A 21,643-nucleotide genomic window follows, 5' to 3' on the forward strand; every position below is an offset into this window, starting at 1 on the left:
TATGAGATTTGTCTGTTGTGTGAATGAGTTTATGGTTTTAAACAGCATAAAGTGATGAAAAAAGTGCTGCATAAATTAACTTGTCCATGTCTTGAGTACAAAAAACACACAACCGGTTATGTATAATTTATTTTTTTCTGTCTAGAGTACTTTGTCATTAAAATCAAAAAGTCAACATTTTAAAATCATACACGCAATAAATGTTAGCACAGCTTCTTAAAAATTTATACATATGTACTTTTTTGTTTTTTTTACTTGTGGACAGACAGAAAGCAGAAAGTGGTCAGACTCCAAAGAGGTGGGAAGCTGGAAAAAGGAAAACCTAACTTACCAAGTTCCCACAATAATAAACCAATCCCCACTCTCCAAAATTAAGACAGTTATGCAGGTGCCTCCTGATGGGCGGAGGTTTGACAAGATTGCAGAAAAATACATAAAACAAAAGTGCCTCAGTCTCCACCATATATTCATGAGAAACATTTGAAAAATACATCTCACTGATCCTCTCTTCAAAAACAAATTCAATAGTGTACAATAGAGGACGGGCAGGTGGGGTCTGGAGGTGTCTGTCCTTTTACATACAATAATAGAAAGTATCTTACAGAATTTTCCCAAGCATGAATTACAGGAAACCCACTAGCACATTAACTGTACAAATCTTGGCAGAGCCAGCAAATATTTTCCTAAGCTCCAAGTAGTAAGGTCATCACCAATAGTTAATAAGCTTTATATACAGCAGTGTTATTAAGGAGTCGCATATGATACAGACAGAAGTTTACTTTGGGGTGGGGGAAAGCATATTTATATTTTTTAACAATTTCATTGCTTCTAAGGAGCCTGGACATGCTGCTTGGTGTATCATACAAGGCAGAAGAACTACCGGCCAAAAGTAAACCAGCCTGTTTTCTGTGCAGCATCATGTCACATAACAGAAAGGAAACAGTGCAATAACGTACTTTGAAAACTATCAGTCATGACCGAGTTAAGACCATGCAGCTGATCACTTGAGGGGAAACTGTGAGCTGCTTTTAGAACGTTAACTATCAGGTTTATATTTTTAAATAAATACCACTTTTTACCGAGTTGATGTAAGTCACAATGAGCGAGAGAATGACAGAAAAAACAAATTACAGAAATATAAGGCAACAAACACCAAAAATAATTGAATGACTTTGGGATGAGCTCAGGGGTCGGACAATGAATGAACGGGATTTAAAATGGTGTTGTAGTTAAAGTGACTTATACGCGGAGGCAAATCCACTGCTGAATGAACAAATAATGTACAGTCTCCAAGTTTGCCTCATCAAGCAGTCTAAAAATGAATTAAAAGCCATTGGTGTTCAGAAACCTTCTGAAAAATGCCTTGGGGTTGGGAAACCATGATTGGGAAAACAGAATGATGAACTGGTTGATAAAATAGCAGATTTGGGTTGTGATTTATATAAAACTGGCCAATGGCAGATACAATTAACGCAGAGTTTAAAAAGAAAGAAAAAAGACCCCCCAAAAGTTAGGTGTATATTATTATTATATATCCAAGTGTCAGTAACCTGCGTATTGTAATATAGTGATGTAATAGGAGAAATTATTCCGAGTGGCGCAAAGGAAGCCAAGAATTTGAGGAGGGTCAACACACACTCAAAACAAAACACTGACGGACAGGACAAAGGCAGATAAGAAAAGGACGACGAGGGGAGAGATGTAAGTCCGCAGCCCAGCTCAGGCAAGCTCGAGTCGCTATCTGCCTCTTCAAGTGACCCCCCCCGCAACCGCGCGCCATTTTTGAGCTTCCGGTGGATGGGGAGCGGATGAACGGGTGAAGGAATGGATGAGTGGGGGGGGGGATGATGGGAGGGGCAGGCGTCGAGACAGAAAGAACAAAGGGTAGAGGAGGGTGAAGGGGCTTTGCTTGGTCATTAGCAGCCGCAGCCTTCCCTCTGAGGCTGTGGTTCACTGGTTAGCCTGCCTCCCTGTGGGGCCGAGGGCTTGTGCTGGACGCCCGATTCAGCCGCGTTCAGGTCCAGGCTTCCGTCTTGAATATTCTGGTAGATCTTCTTCGCCGCTTCCAGGAAAGCGTCCTCAACGTTTTCACCCCTGGGAACAGGAGAAGAATTAAATTAAACAAAAGAGAGGGATACAGAACAGTGTTATTATCAGGTAAGGTGGAGACGTACGTTTTTGCACTCGCTTCCAGGAATAACAGACCTGGAAGAAGATAATGGTCACACAGTTAAAAACAACAAAACAATAAATACAGTTAAGTTATGATATTAAGTTTCAATGATCAAATATGAGCGTGAAGACCCACCATTCTCTTCGGCAAACTGCTTAGCCTCTTCATATGTGACATCCCTCTGAGCCTCCAAGTCTGCTTTGTTTCCTATGAGAATAATCACCTGAGAAGAAAGGAGAGCGAGCTTGAGACCAGCTGCTGCAACAATCCCTTTACCTCAGGAAGACAGAGAAAACCAAGAGACGTCCAAAGTTCAAAAGCAGACTTTCTCCAAAAGGTTCATAATCAAACCAAACTGGATGCAATGTTGTAACATCACTACAATTCAGACCCCAACTTTATAACTTCTCTCATCTGTAATTTACAGTTAAATGTATCGCCTGTTGATTGAGCAAAAGATTCTGAATCCCCGTCTTCTATGTGATTTTTATGAGTTCTTTCCCATTTCTTCCTTTTCCAGGTAAAACACTTTGTTCTGATACGGACCAGGACTCCGACTATACTTTATGTAAAATAGGAAAAGCATTAACGCAGGCCAAGCTACAGAACAGCAGGAGCCATTTTTTCATGTGCACATTTTGCCTCCTGGTCGCCCTTCACACTTGTGGTGAGAAAAAGGGGAGGGGCTAATGTGATATTAAAAATATGATGGTAATAAACATGACAGGCTGCATTAGGCCGAGCTAAAAAATAAATAAAAAAGAAATACATTGATTTTATCAATACAGAGCTAGTGGTGCTAAACACACTAGTGACACCAATACAGGAAATATTATCAATGCCTTACACATTTTACAAACTACATTCATAAAGGTAAAAGCAGGTTAAGAGTCTTTCCCAATGGCATTATGAAAAAAAGGGCCATCATTGATTGAGCCTCGAAATTTGCTTATAATACATTAGCTTCTAAGGCTAATCTATGATATTACACTAGTATTAGTCGTACAGTAGTTGTGGAGGGCCCCTAAATGATCAAAACTTCCTCTGAAGAGCTGGAGAGCCACAAATGGCTCTAAAATCCTGGCTCAGAGATGTAATTAGACCCTAATTTAATATCCTTCGCTTCCTAACACTCGAGTAGCAGTCTCCATCATAGTCTTAAAAGTATATCTCTTTTTTTTTTTTACGCACAGCATCAGTAATACTTCAATCCAATACTTTATGTACCACCATGTCAATAGCTCGGATGAAACGTGTCTGAACTTACAGTATTGGGATTGGTGAGGTTTCTGGCATCAGTTAACCAGCTGCTGAGGTGGTTGTAGGTGCTTCTCCTGGAAACATAAAAGAAATGCTGGTAACTATAACCTGAACTGTATAACTGTGAAGGGGTTACTATTCATTCAGATGGCAACGTTAGATACATCTTTGACCTGAGGTGCTGTGGACCGACAGCACATACAACTCCATGGGAGATTCACGGCCTTTGAAAAGCTCCATACAGGAAATCCCTAAATGTTGAACCTGATCATAATTTGTGATAAAAAGCCCAGATCCGTCCTTTCAACTGACCAACAGCACGCACGTTTTTGAGGATTATCACGTACGTTTGGACACCATTACGAGAAAATACTTCGACCTAAGTTCATAATAACACATTGAACTTTATGCCAGCTTGTGTTTCATGTGAATATTGTCATCCTGTTGTACACAGTGACCGAGGATCCCGGAGGAGCTACGCAGTCTCAGAGCAGCAAAGAACTCTGATACTGAGGCCTGTTCCCATTCAAAACCTTGAAAATAAACATAAACCCATGACATGAAAGGGAGGAATCAACCCTTTCTATACACAACGTCTCCACAAATAGAAAAACCGAGAGGAAGAACAGCTTTGATTACTTTCAAAGTTTCATTTGTTTACATACAGATATAAACTTTAGTGTCATAGTTTTTCGGCCAGAGTGTCTAAATTAAATGTGGTCTCCGTAAACTGGGCACTTAAAATTTTTGTATGGAATTTTATTATACAGCTTTTCATGTGGCATTTGCTTGTTTTTATGTTGTGTCCATTTATGTGTTGACATTGCACTTTGGAAATAATGTGCAAGGAGCTCAAAGAGCAACTGCAAATGGCTAATAAAGTGAATCTGAATCTTAAATACTGAGCGATTTAGATTATACATACCAATTTCACCGCATGACCATTGACAATTATGACTGGGCATTAGTAGCATTATACCGAGTTTCGAATCAGATATATTGAGGCAAGAATATATTGCAATAGACAACATTATTACAAAAAAACTGCATGATCGATAAAGACAGATCACAGCACAATTTGACAAGTCTCCTGGGGGCTTTGCTGGGTTTGCATAAGCAGTATTGTTTTAAGCAGGCCAATCGTTTATGACACATTCTTACATGTAACTAAGAGGTACGTACCTAGTGATATCATAGACCATGAGGGCCCCTGCTGCCCCGCGGTAGTAAGAGCGAGTGACTGCCCTAAAGCGCTCCTGTCCGGCAGTGTCCCAGATCTGCAGCTTGATCTTCTGACCGCTCACCTCGATTATCCTTGTACCAAACTCCACTCCGATCGTGTGGGGGCAATCTGCCATGACTGGTGACACAAGGGGCGAGCGGGGAATGCATTATAATCACTTTTATGAAAGCTCAACATTATATCAGCATCGGAACAGTTTTGATGTGGGGAACAAGAGCGGAAAAGGTCAGAATCTAGGCTTCCTAATTGATTAATGGTGAGAAATGATGCAAACTCGCTCAGAAACGGTGTCTGTCTTGTAATTTTATTGCAATATCAGTGGCAATGGGCTGTAAAATGTATTGAAAATCAGCTTTTGATCAACTCCGGCATACAGCTGTTAGTTAATATGCAGATTAAGCACCATCATTGTAATTAAATAATTTATTAAAACCCTTCTCTAAAGGTTTCTTTGACTGTGCAGGATGTGCCGTGTTGCCTGAACATGAAATTTAACATCTGCCTTCCTAATGGGGGCACTAAACAGGACACTTGTGAATGCCAAGTAAAGGCGGGAGCTGACACAAAGGCAAGTCCTTGAATCCGGCTTCTGTTTGTGGGTCACAAACAGCTGCATTGATGATACGGGCACTGCATTTCGTAAGAACACAGCGGTAACTAGTTCAAATGTAAAAGGCGCCACTTACATTTCTTTTCCGTGAACTGGTGAAGCAAACATGACTTTCCGACGCCCATGTCCCCTGGAGAAAGAGAGAGACCTCGTGTCAACAAAGAAACAACTTGACATCATTTTTTTGAACAAAGGTGAGATTGCAAATTAGGGCAGGGCGATATGAAAACAAATGGTGACCTGATTGGTGCCTCAATGTGCAAATTTGGGGAGATGAGTCATATCGTGATTCAAGCGTTGTTCTGCTAAATACTCGGACGCAGCAGATGCCTGTAGTCATCTCTTAATAATGGCAGAATGAATTGTGATCAAATTATATCAGATCTTTTTTGGGGGGGGCTGATTCCCTATAACTATTCTAAATACAATAGCAATATCTTAAAGGAATAGGCCACCGTTTTTACATACTGAGATATGTTCTTACCTTAGCTTTGACGAGTTCTTTAGGACCTGTCTGGTCTTCCCCCGTGCCTTCATTCACGTAAACACAGCGCAGACGGCGTTAGCCTTTAGCCTTTAGCCACCAGGAGTAGTTTGGCATCCGCACAGTAAAGTGAAGATTACTGCGCGGATTTCGAACTACTCCTGGTATTATTACGCCTTACATTATAGTTTCCCCTTTTATCCGCTTAGAAAATCCACATTGTTTAATTTTGTGTAATTATACTTTGTAGTGTAACACTTCACGTAACCATATTTAAATAGGGAAAACGTGGAAGAGCTTGGTAGCTTCTATCTTGACCAGTTTTGGAGCTATAGAGGAGAGAGGGAGAGGCTAAATGCTAACGCCGTCTGCGCTGTGTTTACGTGACTGAAGGCACGGGGGAAGACCAGACAGGTCCTAAAGAACTCGTCAAAGCTAAGGTAAGAACATATCTCAGTATGTAAAAACTATGCCCTATTCCTTTAAACAACAGCGATAATAACTTTAACTAAAAAAAAAAAAAAAGAATGGAAGAACAGGATGCAAAAACAACAGGAGTTAAACAATATCCTGTGTAATTGAATCTGAATGAGAACTCATTTCAAGAAAATTGCTTTATATTAAAACAACATGGTACTATCGGTACAGTCGGAAAGGTACTTACCAATAATAATGTATTTGAAAATGTAGGAGTAGTTGTATGGAGCAGTGGCCATTTTGGCTCTAAAAGAGAGACACAAAGTAATATATTAGACATAAAATCCCAATCAGTATTTTATGCAATGTTACATTTCAATTTAAAAAATAAAAATAAACAAACAGCCCACAATTTCAATGCCCATGATACTTTTGGGTAAGGACAACCTCTGTAGCCTAAATACATGAGTATTAACTATGACAGGCACACACTAGCATACACCTGAAGTCAGAAATATCTCGCACACCTATTTGACTCCAGGTGAAGCATTTCGAGAGCGTTCAGAAATAGCTCATCATTTCAAACTTAAATGCTCAAGACATGGTGGATTAACCTAATCCAATAGGTGACTATTCTATTTAAAAACAATCTTCTATAAAATGAAAATGTGAGCAAGCCTTTGTATCAAAATGTGGGAGAACATTAGCTGCCAGACTTGAAAACGGCCGGTGTGAAAACTACTTTCACTTATGTGCACTTCAATGATGCAGCAGTGTTATATTGGAGACAAATCAGTGTTGAATATCAGAACCTAATGCTGATGTTACGCTTCGACTTCTGAACAGCTGAGCGAACTGTCCACACTCATGCTGACACTACAAGAAGCCCCAATGTGCACTGACAGGCAATAAGACTAAAGGTATAGGTCTGTATGTGTGTGGTTATATAGGTCATCATAGAATGGTTTGTATTTTTGATGAAAGAAGACTTGTTTTCAAAGATGGGCTATGTAATGTTTTGTACATTGTAAATATCAAATATATCTGCCCGTGTCTCATCCTACCAGAAAGCAGAATAAGCAATAACAGCCTTTAACAAACATTAGCTTTAAGTTTACTCCACCAACATGTCCTCAATTTTCATACACCTTTCAAAGCCAACTGATTAATTGAAACAAAGAAATTGTAGATTAATCGATTACCAGAGTGATTGTTAATGACCGCCCTAGTCCAATTAATTATCTTTAGGCAGTACACTTCATGCTACACTACTACTACTGCTACTGTCCCCAGAAAACACACAGCACAAAGGAAGAGCTTACACAAAAATAAATCTGTAGTAAAGCAAAGAAGGACGGCAGCATTTGCCACAGTAAAACACAGAAGCTACAGTCTGACACCCGTCGGTCACATGACCCTCATGAGGCATTTGTAGCCCCTGAATAATTATTTCTGCTTTAATGCTGTAATAAATTCTGCTTTCACGAAACAATGTCTTGCCATCTGGGAAGGAGGTAAATGGCACATGTGACCTGTATCTGAGTTGGCTTTGCTGTAGTGACCACTGTTCAAGTCATGTGACTCTCTCCAAAGCCTGACTCTGTGTAAACATTACAAGCAAGACAATAAAGGCCATTTGTGCAGTAGATACTATAATGCAGCACATTACAAACAACACGACAAACATGTGTAAAATGCAATACTCATTTTTCTTCTTATTATTATTATTGTTTATTATTCCTGGAAATAGAATGTTGTAGAAAATAAACCATATTTGGCAGCGGTTTTTGTCTGCTCACAGGATTCAGAAGCTTCATACTGACAGGTGCATTAGCCACATGGACACGTAATAGGGACAACGAGCAATTCAGGTTTATTTCCTATACATTGTTATCTAGCTACATCTGAGCTGCCCGAAGATTAGCTTGACAACCGGCAAAAATACTGCCACTTTACTGTGCTGCAGATCACTTCCCCCGCAGGACACTGGATTTGATACTTCAGTAGTAATAATATCTACATTTCAGCCAGATATATTATGGAAACGGATGAAAAATAAGACCACATACTCAGTGCAGTTTAAACGTTAGCTGCTCTGTTAGCAAAAGGGGAAAAAAGCTCTTGTATGCTAGCCATAATTCCGCGTCAGCAAACGTATCAGTACACAAAACTGTCACAAAAGCATCCAGGTAAATGTTACTGGACACTCAGAGTCTGAAAACATAGTGACAGTTTTATGAAAGATGATCCCGGGGAGTATTGACAAGACGCACCTGACATCATCTGACGCGGCTACCGCTAGCTTTAGCGACAAAGCTTGGATTACAGCTACGTCGCTTACTCTGTGTAGCATGAATACGGTAAATATTGGCTTGTGTTTCTGTGTGCGATTAGGGATAGTCCTAAATTAATAAAGTATTTACAAACCATCGCTCTATAAGTGAATAACACTCTGGATAACCCATCTAAAATAATGCTAGCTTTGTTAGCTTCTTAGTTAGCTTACTAATGGCAAATACAGGCTAGATCTACAGTGATACATGCCATTGACGCAATAACATCATGATTTATGACACCTTTCTCTCACGTGTACTTTCATGTTCAGATCGTGGTGGTGTATGTACTCACCAGAATGTAAAGCCTTCAGATGTTTGTAATGTTAAGATGTGGAGAAAAGGTATGCAGGTTATCCTCTGGCTCAAGTATGATCTGCCTTTCCAAGATGGCTGCTCAAGGCACAGGGTTTCCTCGTTTCCCCCAATGTGTACAATGGGCGTCTGGGACAAAGACCATCACATACGGAGATGTGCGGCTCTGCATCAGCGGGGGGGCCGAGAGCACCTGCACAGGTGTGCTTTACCTTCACTCTCTTTCTTTTCTTTTACTTTTGCCTTTCATTTCTTTTCCCCACAATACCACTAATAGGCAGTGGTGGATAGAGTTAGCCAAAAATATTTACTCATGCAAGAGTATAATTTCACTCAAGCAGAAGTAAAACGTTGTGTCCCATATATTTATTCAAGTAAGAGTAAAAGAGAAAATACTACTTGAGTACTGCGAGCACTGTCTGAGCATAAAAGTAGTGACAGTGACATTAGGACTGGACAATATAGCAAAGAAAGTAATCATATTGATGAATTTCGATTAGATTTTTATTTTTACATTATAAAAAATAAGCACATGTTGCTGATTCATGAAATTAAACATAGCCTTCCTTTTATATAAACCTCAGCTCAAACAAAAAGAAATGCTTTCTCCAATATCATTGTCTCATCCAACAACCATGTAGGCCTACTTCTGATGAGCCCAGTTTACACAGGGGCTGCTTATTCAGGGAATCTGCCCCGGCATTAAAGCACTTCACAACATGTACATGTAAACCAAATATCGACATTTTTGAATGGCAATGATTGATTGATTGATTGATTGATTGATTGATTGATTGATTGATTGATTGATTGATTGATTGACTGATTTTTCCTATTAACAGCATTACACTTTCACAAGTCATAGCTCAAAAGAAAATGCATGAATTAGAAAGATGATCATTAATATCAGTCACTGGGTCCATGTTCTCTCTGGACAAGACCAAAAATTTCCTCAAAAACAAAATAATTTTTCCTCTATATAACAGTATAGACCTTTAGAACGCTGTGATGTCACCTGAAACCCAGCAATAGCTCTCTTTTGAAACATAGTGTAAAACAAGAAGTGGGCAGACTAATCCAACTTGACTGGCATAATTAAAGCTCAGCCAGAGGTTTTGTTTGGGAAAAATTGGGTGCTATTAAAATTTGAAATTGGTATGAAAATAGCCACTGATCTGGTTAAATGGACTTTACTCTTGATATACAAAAAAATAAATAAAACAAAATCCAATATTATGCTTTTTTTTTGCTGATGTTAAAATGCACTCTGAAGTTCTGAACGAATGATTATATTTACAAATGTATTTTAAATTTTTTTACTAGTTAAATGTTTAGATTTTTCGGACCTGTGACCTCTGTGAATTTTATTTTTGGACCCTTTTCATGTACATTTCAAAACCCTTGGCCAATAGGCTATGTTTTATTTTTCCTAAAACTGCTGTTCAACCCCGTGGTAGGCCTACTCATTTACTACATTCCTTGATACAACTTTGCAAGAGACAGCAAAGTTGTCAGTAAAACATCCTTACAGTTTGAATTATTCTCTGTGTTCTCTGAATCACACACTGCATAACGCTGATCATATTATGAAAACCCGCCTCATATTTACATCAAAAGCTGTAAAGATTACTGAAGCAGAGAGAATAGCCTCAGAGTTATTATTATTCTCCAGTCACTACTTTGCAATCTAAACAAATGCTTGTAAGAGAAACATGTTTATTGACATTTGTTCTGGTACAGTTAGAATACAAGCAAACAGCTGACGTGCATTATTTCACCAGAAATTAATTATATATATGTCATGCATCATTTATGATGGTAACTGCCATCACCAATGTTTTTTGTTTTGTTTTGTTTTTTTCTCTGAAAAAATAGCCTATTTTAAAATAAAAACTTAGAACTACAAACTAGCGTCTATATTCATGTACAACATTTTATACTAATGTAGCCTACACCACGCAGAACCTTTTATCTAGACATGAAGAAAAAAAGTCAGCATTTTAAATAAAGCTTCATACCTACATTTGGCCCATGCAACCTAAAAAAGAAACATTTTTTCAAACAATTAAAAAAGACAGGTAACCAGGTAACCCATTTGTTCCTCATGGTCACAGGGCATATTATAAATTCCTGAGAAAAAAAGTACTAATTAGCCTAAACCTTAACCAAATGTGACCTCACAATCCAAATATATATGTTTTCTAAACAAGTAACAGTCCAATGTTGCCACAGCAGCAGCATTCATCTTTTCAGCCTGTAACAAGTACAAGGTCATGATAGAAATAAAACATTTTAGATATAAATTCCTCTTGTGCTGCAGACTTTGTCCATCACAACCAGATCTCCAACAGCACCAGACTGGCCAGTGCAGAGAAGAGGTGGACTGTGCTTAGCCGCCAGGGAGAGGCGCTGTTACACAGGTCTGTATCACAGCAGTGGATCCGCACTCCTGGCAGCTCTTGTTGTTGGCAGTGTCTGGACGTGGCACATCCACTGGTCAGGACAATACCCAGAGCCGCTGGGAGGACAAGACGTGGAAGAACGGATCAGACAGAGAAGAGTGACAAGTGGCAGTAGGACTCAGCAAGAAAAAAAGCACTAGTAAGCAACAAATGCTTGAACTGTAATGGGGAGGACATTAGAGTGATCTTGTAGACACACTTCACAGGGTGCAGCCACAGCTGAAAACATACAACCCTGACAAATAATCTTTTGTACATTTGACAACAAGACTCCAATGAGAAAGGTTCATTTGGTCTTCTGATATTAATATTTTCAAGATTCTTTGAATTTGAGTTTTTAATTCCTGACAGTTTCGGCTACTCACTTTCTGCTGTTTTTTTTTATGTGGCATGTGTCTCGCTGACTTACATAGTTTTCCCATCATGGAGGTCAACAACGCCATCTGCAGCCCGACACCCTCAGTGCAGCATCCCAAGTGCGTGAAAGCAAAACAGCCCCCTCATCCCTGTTTAGGGGGATGGTAATGCAGTGGTTAGCGCGCTTGCTTCACAGCTAGAAGGTCCCGGTGTCATGGTCCTGTTTTGCCACTCCTCCCCTCCCTCTTGTTTTTGTGTTTGTCTGTTTCCTCACCTGGGCGGAGCCATCAGATCTGCAACCTGTTACGCACCTGCATCCAATCCTCAGCTCGTTACCTGCACCTTGTGACCTGTACAAGATGCCTGGCTCTTCCTCCACACGCTGCCAGTTCGTCAGTTAAACTACCACAGTTAGTTTGGCTTTAGCTTCTGTGAGTTTGGTGAAGATTTTTGTGCCTTAAATAATTTTTGTCTTTTGTCCAGGACCTGTTTGTCTGCCTGCCGTGCTCTGTACCTGCATGTTCGTCCACCTACTGGCCTGCCTGTTATCCATCTACCAGCCACCAACTCACCAATGCAATAAATGTCCTTTTGTGCACTTGCCAATTTGTGTTCTGCTTTTGGGTCCTAAACCAAACCGTGACAGTACGAACTGGCCACCATGGACCCAGCGGACACAGACCCAGTAGTTCAAGCCCTCGCAAATTCTGGACATCTTCACCGAACCCTTTGTGGCTTAATGAAGAGTCAGCAAGCCATCACCAAACAACTTGCCAAGGTCAGCACCATGATCAAGATGTTAACTTCCAACCCGGCTCCACCTATTTCTGCTCCTGCAGTTGCTAACTACAAGGACCTAGCTACTCCACCTCAATGTTCACTTGTTCCCCAAGCCTCTCCTGTTCGTGTTCCCAGTCCTGTCCCACCGCCAGACAAGGATCTCCGTCTGGGGTGGTCTCCTCTTGTTCCTGATTCACCGCCGGATATTGTCGTCCTTCCGGGGCGGTTTCCTCCTTCTGTCCTTAAGCCTCTGCCAGATCCTGACCTCTGTTCGAGGTGGGCCCCTTTTGTCCCGGAGCCACCGCTGGACACCCTTCTCCGTCCAGGGTGGGCTCCTCCTGTCCTGGGGTCGCCATTGGACCGAGACCTACATCTGGCGTGGGCTCTTCCAGCTCCTGTCACTGCTTGTCTGAGTACGTCCCAACCGCTATCAATTCCTGATCTTACCCTTGGATCCTTGTGGCCTCCACTAGAGCTCCCGGACTTGCCTCTACTGAAGCTTTTGGACCCGCTACAGTCTTTGGAGCCCGCTGTGCCTTCAGCAGGCACTCCAGATTCAACTCTGCCCGGCCCGCCTCTGTCTGCAGGCACTCTAGATGCGCCTCGGCCCGGCCCGCCTCTGTCTGCAGGCTCTTCAGATGCGCCGCGGCCCGGCCCGCCTCTGTCTGCAGGCTCTCCAGATGCGCCTCGGCCCGGCCCGCCTCTGTCTGCAGGCTCTCCAGATACGCCTCGGCCCGGCCCGCCTCTGTCTGCAGGCTCTCCAGATACGCCTCGGCCCGGCCCGCCTCTGTCTGCAGGCTCTTCAGATTCGTTTCTGCCCGGCCAGCCTCTGTCTGCAGGCGCTCCTGGTTTGCCTCTGTCTGTGGGCGCCCCCAGCCCGTTTCTGTCAGTGAGTCCTCCCAGCCTATTCATGGCATTATGCCCCTCAGCAGGTTCTCCTAATCTGCCTCTGGCATTTTTAGACCAGGTAACTCCTGTGTGCCTGTCTCTACCTTCAGGATTTTTTGCCATCCTCCCAGACCTGCCACCTCCAGCTCCATGGCCCCTAGACTCTCCTAAAGTGCCTTCTCTGTCCCCTCTGCTTCCTTGGCCCCCAGACTCATCAGCGTCTTCTGGTCTGTCCTGTGTCCCTACTCTGATTCCCCTGGTGTTCCGTCTACCTCCGTGGCCCCCCGACTCATTTGCTCGGACTGTATTCCCTCCTCCTGACCCCCTCCGCCCGCCCGGTTTTGTGTTGGACGTCTGGGATCCGTCCTTGAGAGGGGGGTACTGTCATGGTCCTGTTTTGCCACTCCTCCCCTCCCTCTTGTTTTTGTGTTTGTCTGTTTCCTCACCTGGGCGGAGCCATCAGATCTGCAACCTGTTACGCACCTGCATCCAATCCTCAGCTCGTTACCTGCACCTTGTGACCTGTACAAGAAGCCTGGCTCTTCCTCCACACGCTGCCAGTTCGTCAGTTAAACTACCACAGTTAGTTTGGCTTTAGCTTCTGTGAGTTTGGTGAAGATTTTTGTGCCTTAAATAATTTTTGTCTTTTGTCCAGGACCTGTTTGTCTGCCTGCCGTGCTCTGTACCTGCATGTTCGTCCACCTACTGGCCTGCCTGTTATCCATCTACCAGCCACCAACTCACCAATGCAATAAATGTCCTTTTGTGCACTTGCCAATTTGTGTTCTGCTTTTGGGTCCTAAACCAAACCGTGACACCCGGGTTCGATTCCCACCTGGACGGGGCCCTTCTGTGTGCAGTTTGCATGTTCTCCCTGTGTCTGCGTAGGTTTCCTCCGGGTACTCCGGTTTCCCTTACCACTAAAAACATGAACAATAGGCCTGGATGAATGATGTGTGTGCGTGAATGAAAGATGGTGGTCAGATGTGTGCAGTCGCGACAGTCTGTCAGTCTCCCCCCAGGGGAAACTAAATACGTAACCACCACTGAGTATGGAGTGAAGGAAAAATTGTCTCATATAAAGCGTTTTTGTGACGATGTCTGTGAAAGACGCTATATGAGTAAAGCTCTTCTTCTTCTTCTTACTGTTCAGATGGTATATTAGCAATTTATCCAGTATCTGTCCGTATAATTTAGTACAAGGGGCGACTGTCGTTGTGTCCTTGGGCAAGACACTTCACCCACCTTGCCTCCAGTGTCTGCGTACATGGTGTATGAATGGGTGACTGGTTCCTTGCTGTAACGCGCTTAGGGCCTGCTGAAGGTGGAAAAGCACTATAGCTATAAGTTGAGTCCATTTACCATGTTACCTTCCCCCTCCCTCCATAATGTGGGTTTCCCTTTTGCAATAGTCGGAAATAGGAGCTTTTTTGTTTCAATGGCACTCGTGTGAACACCCTTGCCGTAAACCTTTTCTGCTTTCACACACCTGGGATGCTGTACTGTAGAAGTCAGATTGCAGATGGCGCTGTCATCCTATCTCTACGGGTGGAAAAACAAATGCTGTGTAAATCTATATAAACTGTGTAATAAACTGACAAGACACATCACACATCACATGACCTCTGAAGAGGACGAAAGTGAGCAGTCAAAACTGTCACTTAAGAACGGCACACTGGTCTGATTCAGAGAATCTTAAAATTACCTCAATGTGTATGTTAATTAAAAATGTGAAATGCAAAAATAACTTTCAGCTTATAAGAAGGTTCTTCACTTGACCGCAACTTAAGTTTAATAAATCTCACTGATTAGACATGTCTGCCACACCATGACCAGCCAACTCTTGTGAGTACTGTGTCTGCTCTTTTTTATAAAAGGGTCCTCATCAGCCCTTTTACGGCATTAGGCATCTTGTAAAAGAACAGCTGGCTTGTCCATGCTTCTTTGGTTATCTAGATACTCAGCACCTTTTGTCTTGGCAATCCGAACAACCCAGTTCACCCTGATTAGTGAAAAGCTTTTAACTGCCTGCTCATAAAGTATGTTGTTGCCTTGGATTGCAGGAAGATATTAAAGAGGTTGCTTTAGAACATGACATGGTGCAGTGAATTAAGGGAATGTGAGGCTCAACTCTGCCATAAATATTTCAATTCTGAGCAAGTGATGGAGACTGAGAAGGAATAGTTACTCACTGCTCTCCGTCTTGATGCAGAAGCGATGTTTGAAGCCCTTGTGTGAGTGGGTGCAGGTGATGACCTCTGGGTTAGAGCAGCCCACGTCCACGTACCTCTGGCCCTGGATGATGTTGCAGCCATAGCACTGCAACCCTTGGACTTCAGGAACAAGAAACCAGAGGGAAAACATAAGTGTCGTCATGTTAAATGCATACAGCAAAATATACTGCAGTTTAACACAAAAAATCTATTTGTCAAATTAGAATTGACATTAAAAAAAAGTATTATTTATTACTTTTTACAAAGTCAGAAGTTTGCATACACTAAGATTACTATACCTTTAAACTATTTGGGAAAGCCTAAATGACGATGTCATGACCTTGGAAGCACAAGTCTGGTTCATCCTTGGGTGAAATTTCAAGACACTTGAAGGTCCAGGTTCATTGGTTAAAGGAACCGACCACCGTTTTTGCATGTTCTTAGCTGAGCTTAGATGAGTTTGTGCGTCTTTGTGTGTGCCCTCAGTCACGCAAAACGACCAAAGATGTTGTTAGCATTTGTCCTCTCCCAGTATATTCATATAGCTCCAAACGGGGTGAAGTTTGAAGCGACCAAGCTCTTCACGGACACAAAGACTAGACAGGTACGTATCAACTCGTCTAAGCTCAGGCAAGAACATATCTCAGTATGGAAAAACAGTGGCCTGTTCCTTTAAAACAATGATGAAAATGACCAGTCATCATAAAGATCAGAAAGAAGGCGGGTTCTGTGTCCCAGAGATGAACGTGCTGTGTCTGAAATGTGAATATCAACCCAAGAACACATGCAAAAGACCTGGTGAAGATGCTGAACTTGGTAAGAGTTAATCATAATCCAGAGTGAAACAAGTCCTGTACCAACATGGACTGAGAGGGAACTCTGCCAGCAAGAAGCTCTTACTCCAAAAGAAACATTAAAAAGACAGATTGGAGTTTGCAAATAAAAAAGACTAGTAAAACAAATAAGAGGTTAAAGACTTTAATTTTTGGAGACATGGGGGAATCTTGAAAGCCTGAGAACACCATCGCAACTGTGAAATACGGGGGTGGCAGCATCATACTGTAGGGCTGTTTTGCAACACATCAGCCAGGAAGTTAAAGCTTGGGCGCAGATGGGTCCAAATGGACAATGACCCAAAGCAAACTGCCAAACTGGTTGCAAAGTGGCTTAAGAATAACAAAGTCAATGTTTTGAAGTGGTCATCACAAAGTCCTGATCTCAGTCTTGTTGAAAATGTACGAGCAGAGCTGAAAAGTCATGTGCACACAAGGGCCTACAAATGTGTCTCAGTTACACCAGTTCTGTTTGGAAGAACGGACCAAAACTCCTGCCAACTATTGAGAAAAGCTTGTGGGAGGAAATCCAAAACGTTTGACCAAAATTATACAGTTTAAAGGCAATGCTACCAAATATAAATGAAATGTGTGTGTGAACTTTTGGTTTTGTAAAAAGTAATTAAAAATAATGTGTGGAAAATTCTATCTCTCATTCTTCTGGCATTTGACCAATAGATTTTTTTTTTTTTTTTTAATTCTAATTGACAAAAAAAAAAGAAGTTAATTCTGGTTTCATGTCTGACAGTGAGAACAAAATGTAAATGTGTCTTTTTATTAAGTGTATGTAAACATATGGTTCTCTCTGTATATATACACTACTAGTCCATAGCTTTTCTGATCAGCACAACAGTTGTCGGCAGTGCTAGCATAATTGCACGAGGGTCTTCTAATCATCAATGCACACCAATGTAATGATACCTCTATATACTGTATATGGGCAATGCAAAGTTTACAGCCACAGTGCAGGTGATTGATACGGTGGCTCTGATACAGAGGTTATTCCATGTGCTTTATTTGTCATTGTAAAGGTATACAATGAAATAACTTCAGGTGTTGGGTTAGTCCTGAGCCACCATTGTGGGCCAACCTGACCAGCATCTTTTTGGAGGAAAGGGAAACTGGAGTATCTGGAGGAAACCTGGCTGCCTTCAGTGCCCCTCTGAAACCATGCACCACCACCTCCTGGGTTGCGTGTCCCACGCTGGTCAGTTCCACCACCTCCCCCTTCCTCTTCTTCCTGCGCAGCTCCCTCCGCTCCACAACAGTCTTTCACAATCTTCTGAGAAGAGTGTAGCAGTTCATCTGTTTTATTCTCCAGTGAATGTCCATTCGTCAAAACAACTGTAGGGGTAGAAGGCTTGTGTGGCTTAGCTGCGAGTCTTGCCTGGATACCTCCTCGTTTGTCCCTTTTTTGTTTCCTGTAGCTTCTCTTGTTATGCATCCACTGTGCTGCATGTGTGGGGGCTCTTGGTGCCTCTTCAGTGTCTCAGAAAAATAAATTTGTAGTTCTCAAATGTCTTTAGCTCGTAAGCTAGCTGTTTGTTTACTTTTACTTCATGGCTATTACTTATTCCAACAAACTATATTTGAAAATTAAGTACAGGCAATTGCAAACCCATGAGTACTCATTAATAACAAAACAAAATAAGAAATAGCCAATTAAATAAATAAATAAATCAGGCTATGTAAAGTCCTCTTCAAAAAAAACATGTCTACATGCAACTTATCTATTCTGCAGTTTTTATTTCAACTATTTATTTTGCTGGGGTGTGTTTTCAAATTTGTCTGAGTAAATGTCAATGAAATAGTTTTAACCATTCAGCCCTATTCCGCCATTGTTTCTAATCTGTATTTTATCTGTCAGCACAGAACTAGACAGAAGGGCTTAAAAACAGTAACACATTTCATATATATCACATATATATCACATTTTAGGTCACGCTGCAAAAATAATAATATTTCATCTGTAAGGCAATGTGAATGAAAAAAGAATGTTTTGATTTAATTTAATTAATTTGTAAAAAACAATGAACTCTATTTAGAAAAAAGTCATAATGACATTAAACATAAGCACATACAGAAAGCGATCAAACAGCAAAGTAAATGAGAGCTGTGAAATAAAAGCAAGTGATTCATTTTGCCCTTTTCACAGCCTTTGTGCTGCATAAAGCCAGAGGACTTCATTTATATTCCAACATTTCACTGCCCAGCCAACAGTGAAAAATATACTTGTGCTGGATCTAGTCTTGGTAGGAGTCCACATATACATGACCTGTGGACATTTCCTGTTTTTTTATATGTTTTTTTCCCTAGTATATCTGTGCAAAGTAATGACAATTAAATGACTCCAGACCTATCACACCTACCTGGGCTTGACCTCTGAAAACCCCCCACTCAATAGGCCTGAACCATCCTCTCTGTATAAGGGGCAGAGAACGGACTGCCGCCTCTCACCAACACAGCTCGGTTAAATAGCCCACCAAAAGCTTTCAGGAGCACAGTAATCCGCTGCAAATGCTCTTACAAAAATCTCTTTAGAAATCTGCTTGAATCAATGTAAAGCCTTGCAGCGACAGGAGCACATGCCAGCCTTTTGGGCAGTGCCATATACGCTGTTGGGTGTTACAGAGCACTGCAAAGCTCTCATAAATACTCAGGCATATCATTGCAGATCTCTATAGTGATTGTAGGACATTGACTCAAAGCAGTGGTCATTTACAGCTGGCAAACAGCCCGATTTGACAATTCACAGTGATGTTATTACAGCTCTCATGAAACATTGAAAGGATGCCCAGTGTTCGCATTTGTCAACATAATGAGGACGTATTGGGGAGACATGCAGCTCCTCTGGTGCACTGCAATTCATCATAGCTACATGAGTGCATAATATATGTTAAATAATACACTATTAGCATGCTGTGGAATCTAATGTTTAACATGTATGCATAATTTGAAAAAGGAAGTGTGTAAAATACAAATCAGAGCAAATCAGGTGTGAACACTGATGCTACAATAAGAATAAGTTGCTTTGAGAATATACTGAATTGAAAAATGAACATTTTACATAGCGCATTGTACCTGTTTTTTATGAAACTGTTTATTTGAATAGTGGCTTTCTCATCGAATACATACATGAGTTTGTGCTTTGGCCTTTTAGCGTTTATGAGAGTCAAAAATTTGCTTTTTTTTTACCCCACTTTAGCACACACTATGCATTTTGCACATGAGCAAATGCTTAGTAAACCAAGCCCTTTGACATGACATAGAAGAGAGTGTGATTCAGGCCTCAATTATTTCTTGTTTACTTCTGGTTTAGCTGTAGGTTAATCATTTGTTTTTGCCCTTCATTCCTTATCCGGTTAATTATTTTTGTCATATTGTTTCAACTTGGAATATTTCATACGTTCTAAAAGGCTTATTTAAATGACCAAAGGTTCTCTAAAGGTTTAGTTTAGTACGATTACTACTTAATTCATGTGTCCATTGTGTATTGACCGGTCGTGGTAGATGTCTATATTAACACAATCGCAAGCTTAAGATTAATAACTAAGGGCTTAATCAATAGGAGTGGAGTTCCCTCATTTGTTTTCTCATATATACAGTATCGGCCTGGTTCAATGATAAACCTCATGTCATTATAGCTGCTTCCTCCGTGCGCCCGCCCTGCACTTGTGTTGAGCGGAGACCTATTCAACAGTCATTGGAAAGGAATCATGCAAAACGACCTCATAACAACCCAGTATTTTCATGATTTGGTCCCCGGAGACTACACGGTTAGAGAGCTGAGCTGAAACAGGTCAATTGCTATGACTCTATTGGGAAATTTAGTTTGCCCCCCCCCCGTTGGTGTCTCCCATTGTGACGAGACATGGATTTCTACTCTGAGGGGTCAATTAAAGGCAGAACCAAAACATTTCTTTCAGAATGAGTTGAAAGTGCGGCAGCTCATTATTAATGATGTGACTCACTGGTCTGGTCTGGCCTGGTGCATGTGCTCTGTTTGCAGTTTCATTTTTTTTCCGGGTAATTACGATATCTGTAGGGCTGTATAATATCATTGAAAACTTGCAATTAGTAACATTGTGTATTATAATCCCAAATAGTTAAGAATATTCAAAATGATTAAACAACCAAACATGGATGCTATTTAAATAATATATTTTATTGTGTTTACATCTTATAAGGGGAGCCATTTATATTATTGTGGCGAGTTATGCATTTCCGATTTCAGTATATGGTATATGTGACGTATCCAAATACATTAAATAAATTAAAAATCAGATTAAAATACTGCTTAGATGCTTTCTTTCCTTTCAGCGTGGGCAGTGCTAACCATCTGCTCTGATCTGCAGTGATTTGGCATATACACCAGATACCCTTGTTCTGCAACCATCTCCATTTATCCAGGCTTAGGACTAAGATGAACAACAGCTTGTAGGTAGATTCTTATAAGACGAAAACATGTTCTTTTATACAATATTTGGAACAAAATACTTTATACGCACACAAAAAAGCTATTACACAATACATGCTAGATGAGATTAATTTAGAAAAAAAAAAAAAAAGTATTGAAATTGCAAATATAATTGTAACAAAACTTACCTTGTGTCATGCAATGAGCCAAAACCAAAATCAATCCAAGTCCGTACACCAGCCAGGTATTAAAAGTCATGGATGCACAGTTGATAAGTGTGCTCTCTCTCTCTCTGTTATCCAATCCACAAACAAAAATATAGATGTGAAAAACAGCACAGAGAGTACAATAATAATGCCTTTTCACAGAAATGACCCAGCTCGTCTCTCCTCACTCCGGCGTCCGTGTACTATGACGCTCATGTGTGTGCTCGCGTCCAGGGAGGGAGAGAGAGAGTGATCCAGGCAGGCAGAGGCGAAGAGGTGAGGGGGAGGAAGATCAACCAGTCACAGTGCAAAATAAATGAACATCTTGCTCTGTGGTCCTCTCACGTTCTCCAGCATGCCACGGAGAGAGCAATCCCTTGCATCTCTTATCACTTTCGAGCACAGAAGAAGGGGAGATGGTACTTTATCACATCATCAGTAATTGTCTTTTTCCAGTTGAGGCGTACACATCAGTCAGGAGGATTAATTCCTTATTGATAATCCATTGCTTCTAATAATAGTCTTATCATAATGTGTTAAAAGCCCATGTTCTAAATGAGACAGCACAGGAGCTGCACGCTGTGTTTGTGAGTGTTTTTCATGACAGGGACAGATCCATGTGCGCTTCCCCCAACAGGGCAGGTTATCTCAG

The 21,643-nt window shown here is 41.2% G+C and overlaps 2 protein-coding genes across 3 annotated transcripts; both read right to left on the reverse strand.

Moving 5' to 3' along the window:
* Nucleotides 1-118: 118 nt before the first annotated feature.
* On the reverse strand, nucleotides 119-8,954 carry rab14l (RAB14, member RAS oncogene family, like). Of its 2 annotated transcripts, XM_079581232.1 has the most exons (8): nucleotides 8,816-8,954; nucleotides 6,435-6,493; nucleotides 5,363-5,416; nucleotides 4,616-4,793; nucleotides 3,441-3,507; nucleotides 2,309-2,396; nucleotides 2,175-2,205; nucleotides 120-2,094 (listed from the first exon to the last, which is right to left on the reverse strand). In XM_079581232.1, the coding sequence occupies exons 2-8, from the start codon at nucleotides 6,484-6,486 to the stop codon at nucleotides 1,917-1,919; spliced, it is 648 nt and encodes a 215-aa protein (XP_079437358.1). In that variant the 5' UTR covers nucleotides 6,487-6,493; nucleotides 8,816-8,954; the 3' UTR covers nucleotides 120-1,916. The 2 variants fall into 2 exon arrangements, with proteins under 2 accessions (XP_079437359.1, XP_079437358.1); XM_079581233.1 differs by lacking the exon at nucleotides 8,816-8,954 and having other exon boundaries at nucleotides 119-2,094; nucleotides 6,435-6,489.
* A 1,685-nt stretch (nucleotides 8,955-10,639) lies between these two features.
* LOC306960073 (uncharacterized protein) lies at nucleotides 10,640-21,184 on the reverse strand. Its single transcript, XM_079552347.1, has 3 exons — nucleotides 20,974-21,184; nucleotides 15,515-15,655; nucleotides 10,640-11,353 (listed from the first exon to the last, which is right to left on the reverse strand). The coding sequence occupies exons 1-3, from the start codon at nucleotides 21,041-21,043 to the stop codon at nucleotides 11,166-11,168; spliced, it is 399 nt and encodes a 132-aa protein (XP_079408473.1). The 5' UTR covers nucleotides 21,044-21,184; the 3' UTR covers nucleotides 10,640-11,165.
* Between the last annotated feature and the right edge of the window lie 459 nt (nucleotides 21,185-21,643).

This window comes from Gobius niger (assembly GCF_951799975.1).
Source record: "Gobius niger genome assembly, chromosome: 2".
Classification (NCBI taxonomy): domain Eukaryota; kingdom Metazoa; phylum Chordata; class Actinopteri; order Gobiiformes; family Gobiidae; genus Gobius; species Gobius niger.

Coding starts and splice junctions, on each gene's coding strand:
- rab14l (XM_079581233.1), bottom strand. CDS start 6,486: ATGGCCACTGCTCCATACAACTACTCCTACATTTTCAAATACATTATT. Junction 4,794..5,362: donor CCAGTTCACGGAAAAGAAAT/GTAAGTGGCGCC, acceptor TTGTGTCACCAG/TCATGGCAGATTGCCCCCAC. Junction 2,206..2,308: donor GCAGTTTGCCGAAGAGAATG/GTGGGTCTTCAC, acceptor ATCTTCTTCCAG/GTCTGTTATTCCTGGAAGCG.
- LOC306960073 (XM_079552347.1), bottom strand. CDS start 21,043: ATGACTTTTAATACCTGGCTGGTGTACGGACTTGGATTGATTTTGGTT. Junction 15,656..20,973: donor GGCTCATTGCATGACACAAG/GTAAGTTTTGTT, acceptor TTGTTCCTGAAG/TCCAAGGGTTGCAGTGCTAT. Junction 11,354..15,514: donor CTGCATCAAGACGGAGAGCA/GTGAGTAACTAT, acceptor TTGTCCTCCCAG/CGGCTCTGGGTATTGTCCTG.